The sequence below is a fragment of the Austrofundulus limnaeus genome, unplaced genomic scaffold, assembly GCF_001266775.1.
Source record: "Austrofundulus limnaeus strain Quisiro unplaced genomic scaffold, Austrofundulus_limnaeus-1.0 Scaffold1208, whole genome shotgun sequence".
Taxonomy (NCBI): Eukaryota; Metazoa; Chordata; class Actinopteri; order Cyprinodontiformes; family Rivulidae; genus Austrofundulus; species Austrofundulus limnaeus.
Genome location: NW_013953610.1, coordinates 35236 through 39738, shown reverse-complemented (window position 1 = coordinate 39738; position 4503 = coordinate 35236). Strand labels below are relative to the sequence as shown.

At 38.1% G+C, this 4503-nt stretch overlaps 1 protein-coding gene across 1 annotated transcript in view; it reads left to right on the top strand.

Moving 5' to 3' along the window:
* Positions 1-4090: 4090 nt before the first annotated feature.
* The window catches only part of LOC106534554 (uncharacterized), a gene marked incomplete at its 5' end in the record, with an annotated part of 5637 nt that continues 5224 nt past the window's right edge, over positions 4091-4503 (top strand). The window contains 1 exon segment of the mRNA XM_014031239.1: positions 4091-4289. Within this exon segment, the coding sequence (XP_013886693.1) occupies positions 4099-4289 (191 nt within the window).

Below are 4503 nucleotides of genomic sequence, written 5' to 3'. Positions count from 1 at the left end.
GCCTTTTAACTGACTTTCTAGCCTACCCTGTTTAACTCCGAAACAGCAAATGGAAAACTGATTTTCCCTCAGCAGCTAGCCTGAGCTAACTGCCTACTTTAAAACAGTAAAGCCGACCTCCCTGTTTTAAAACTCGGATCTGGAATATAACCGCTCCCATCATCCTACCTCGGCTAAGAAATCAGACAGCCCCTGGAAGCACACAGAGCGAGAACCAAATAGATAGATTTTTAGTGTGTGCTAGGCCTGGAAGTTAGCTGTAGCACTTTCGCTTATTTATTTATTTATTTATTTCCGACAGCGTAAAAAAACATTTAGCTCACCGTGCTTCCATCCAGACAGGTTCTTTTAGCCCCAGTGCCGGAGCGCAACCCGCAGCAGTCGTCCGCATGACGGACACACAAAAACCCCGGAGCAGACGAAGCCTCCGTGAGGCGTGAGGTCGCCGCCATTGTTTGCGGTCCCGTCCGAAACAAACAGACAGGCTGCTGCGCGCCGCTCCGAGTCCCTGGAAGGCTTCCGTAGTCGACAACGCCAAAACTGTCGTGGGAAGATGGTCAGAAACATGGCGAAAGGGTGTTAAAAAGACAAATAGTCTTGCGGATATGTTTRTAAAGTCATTTATTAATGGGCAGACATGGAACAGAAAACAATCACGAAGTCTGTTGGATGTGGCCCGCCTGTTATTGGCTGCCATGCAATGATATACTGTCAGCTAACATCATGTGATAATGAACAACCAATCATAACCTGCCTCATCCTGATACACGAAAATAGGTCAACTCGATGATGACGTCCAGAGGATATCACAAGATATGAACAATGTTCAGTGTCAAGGTGATACAGACATAAGTATTCCACAACAAACACCTTTGTTTTTTAAATAAAACATAACTGCAGCTTCTGAAGAGAAAATGTGATAAATGTTGGTCTGTGAGCGTGTTCAAGTTTTACAGCAGATTTTTTTTATTTCTTATGTTGAAATATAAGAATTAAATAAATAGGTTTGGGTCAAATGAAATAATCTGACCTGAAATTAGAATCTATGGGTTATGTTTATTATACTACATGTTAAATAAAATAGGCTATAAGTCCCTAAATAAACACTGTGGTACATTAAATTTAAAAATGAAACCTTTAGCTGTGAATCAGAGCTCTACTTTTGACTTTTAGGAAGGTAGAAGTTTTCGTTTTGTTTTATTTGATGATCTGTTTGTTTAAAAACTTACAGCAGCAGGTAGAACTATGATGATACATAAATACTGTTTCAGTCACATTGCAATATTTTCAGTGTCACTGGGTAAAGAAAGAGCTTCGTACTGACAGTAACTGAGTTCGGTCTCTGTTACCATGGTGACCTAATTAGCTTCAGACTCAGTCTCTGTTACCATGGTGACCTAACCAGGCCTAAAGAAATCCTTCTTTGTGACTCTGAAAACTTTAAGTTTAGCAGTTGTCTGATCTGTTCTCTTCAGTTTGTATCCAGCTCTCTGATCCACTGATTGAGCATCAGAACCTCATGAACATTAAAGTCTCTGAGTGAAGAGTTCATCAGGTTTTTTTTGAACATGGTTACTCTTCCTTATAGGCTGCTGCACTTTAACTTGTGAAACAACATATGCAACACATCCGCTGGTATTCATATACTGTTTTGTATAAATAATGATGGTGGGCCACCATGACCAAAAAAATACCCAAGCCTCATAAGGACATTTTATTTAGGTATCTATATGTGGAAGAAATCCAAGTGGAGCTTTTGTTTATACATGAATAACAGAGACATCAGAATCACCATATGGATATGTTGGAGTGGTGGATGTGAAACACAGATCATGTGAGGAAACTGAGATTAAAACCAGAGTGTTTTTCTTTTTAATTCTATAAACTGTACCAACTGCTAATGTTAATAATTCAACAATCAGCTACAGTTTGAAATAAATAAGATCAGGGTTGCTTCACAGAGCGGTCCGTCTTCATCACATACAGTATTTTATGATGGCACAACCACATTTTACTGTAATATTTTGTATTTTTTTAAAGTGAAAACAGTCTAAATTTTCAAGATGCGTGTAGAACCTTTATTAATATGGGCACAAATTTTAGTCTAATGTAATTTGTACTTGTAAATCAGACTTTGTATTTGTAGATTAAGATTTGTAACTTTTGGATATGCAAATAGGAATGTGTCTGTGTAAAATAGATTTGTATGTGTAAAAATAAGATTTGTATCTGTAAAAATAAGATTTGTATCTGTAAAAATTTTTACACAAGTTACAATCTTTTTTGTTAAGGTCTGTTTACAGGTACAAAGCAAAAAACTACATGTAAATCTCTGCTCAAGTTCAAAACTTGCATGTGAGTTTCACTTTACAGGTACGAATTCTGACCAAGTTTTTCTGCCTCCAGCTGATTGGTCATTGACTTGTCAATCACACATTTTGCTATCCAATCAGAGAACAGATAGGTTTGGCTTTTGCGTTGACACGGTGCAGAACCTGCAGGTCCTCCAAGGGTAGCGCAAGCACGTTTTTAAGATGGAGGATGGCTCCAGCAGCTCTGCAGCAGAGCAGGTAGGCATTTCTTTATGGTTAGGTAGACCAAAAGCAACAAAGGTATATATTTCAAAATAACGGTCAGTTCCTGTACTTTAATTTCCCGTGGTGCAGAGCAGGGCAGTTCATGTAAAACATTATAAATGATAGTAGCGTAGACAAGGTTCTTTATTGATCTTGTTAGTTTTTGTCATTGGTTTCTTGCTTTAATTAAAAACACAAGTGAAAAGCACTGTTGTTATGCTAACTCAAGCTGTCCAGTGGAATCACTGGCCCTCTTGGATAATGTCTCCATAAAGCATTAGAAGCTACCTACAGTAAACAATACCATATTTGACTCATCAATGATACACAAACTATCAGCTGACACTTACTGAAGAAATATAAAATGAGTTAGCTAGCATCRTATTGCAGCTATCTGTTTAACAAAACGTAGTATTTGTCTGATAATTTAAGGTGGCAGTACATAGTTAAAAAGAAAGAAATTATCCAGAGTAGTTGTTGTATTAATATAAATACATTCTGAAGTTAGGGAGTTAAAAAAGTAAACAGCACTTAGCTAACATTTTTTTTTATTTACAGGCAGCCACCTGTTCTTACTAAGCTATTTAACTAGATCCACCTTAAATCAGCCTGGCCCTTGCCTCTCTACGCAGTTCCGCTCAATTCTAGCCAAAGGCAGCCCTTGGATCTTGACCATATTGAGTTCCTCTGCGTGAACACGTTGACTCTGATCAGTTCTCTTTCTACACACATTACTTTCCCACCACTGGTAGGTTAATTTGTCAGATTTGTGTTTACCTTGTTGAAATTATTTAAGCATATTTATTTGTTATACATTTTAAATTTTTATGTTATTTTGTTCTGCATGAAATTTGCTATACAAAACCTGTATTGCCTTGTTAAATCTAAGATAAAATGTTGTTCTGTAGCTCATAAGAAAGATTTGGGATAAGGGTAATGTTACTCAAATGTTAAAACTGAATAACGGTATTGCATCCAACTGATAAGCTGTATATAAACATTTTTCTTGGTACTTGAAGCACTTCACCAGCTCATCTGCCTCCTCCACTCTGAAATGGAAAGAGAAAGATGTACCGTTGTTGTTGACAGCTCAGCTGGTGAACAGGGGAGGCCCAAGTTGTATGTCTCCAAAGACCATCTCCAAGAACTTATAAAAATGGACCTCTCGGTTTCTTGTATCTCCAACTTTCTTGGTGTATCCCACAAAACAGTCTGCCGGAGAATGGAACAGTGGGGCCTCTCAATAAGAGCCACTTACTGTACAGCTCACTGTCAGATGATGAGCTTGACAATTAAGTTTTGGCAATAAAACAGGATTCAAAAGATCTGGGTTAGTTTGTCATGTTAAAAATATACTGATAATAATATCCCAGTTATATTTTATGCTGAATAGCTTTCTTGTTTATATGAATAACAAWAGATGGATGTCATTATCAGTTGTTAGTCTGATTTACTCTAATACACTTGTCTTACCATGTGTTTTTTGATAGTCTCATAATTGAATGTCTTTGTAGGCTACAGAATGGTCAAAGGACGCCTCAGGGCAATGGGCCACAGGRTGCAGTGGAACAGAGTGTGGGACTCCATGCGTCATGTGGACAGTGCTGGAATCCTGGAAAGGATGGCAAATCTTGGCTGTGTAGTTCGACGGACATACAGTGTTCCCAGTCCTCTGTCACTCCTTCACATTGACACCAACCACAAGTTAATTAGGTGAGTTTAAGTTATCTGTCAAAAGGTTTATATTTAACTTCTATGCATGTGCAAACCTTTGCTATTTATCTTGCTTATTCAGGGCTCTAGAGTGTGACCAATTTGGTCGCAAATGCGACCGGATTTCACAATGGTACAAATAAAAAAAATGGCTTGGTTGCACTGGTGCAACTACATGTTTGAGGGGGAGCGGTCACCCTCTGAAACTAAAAGT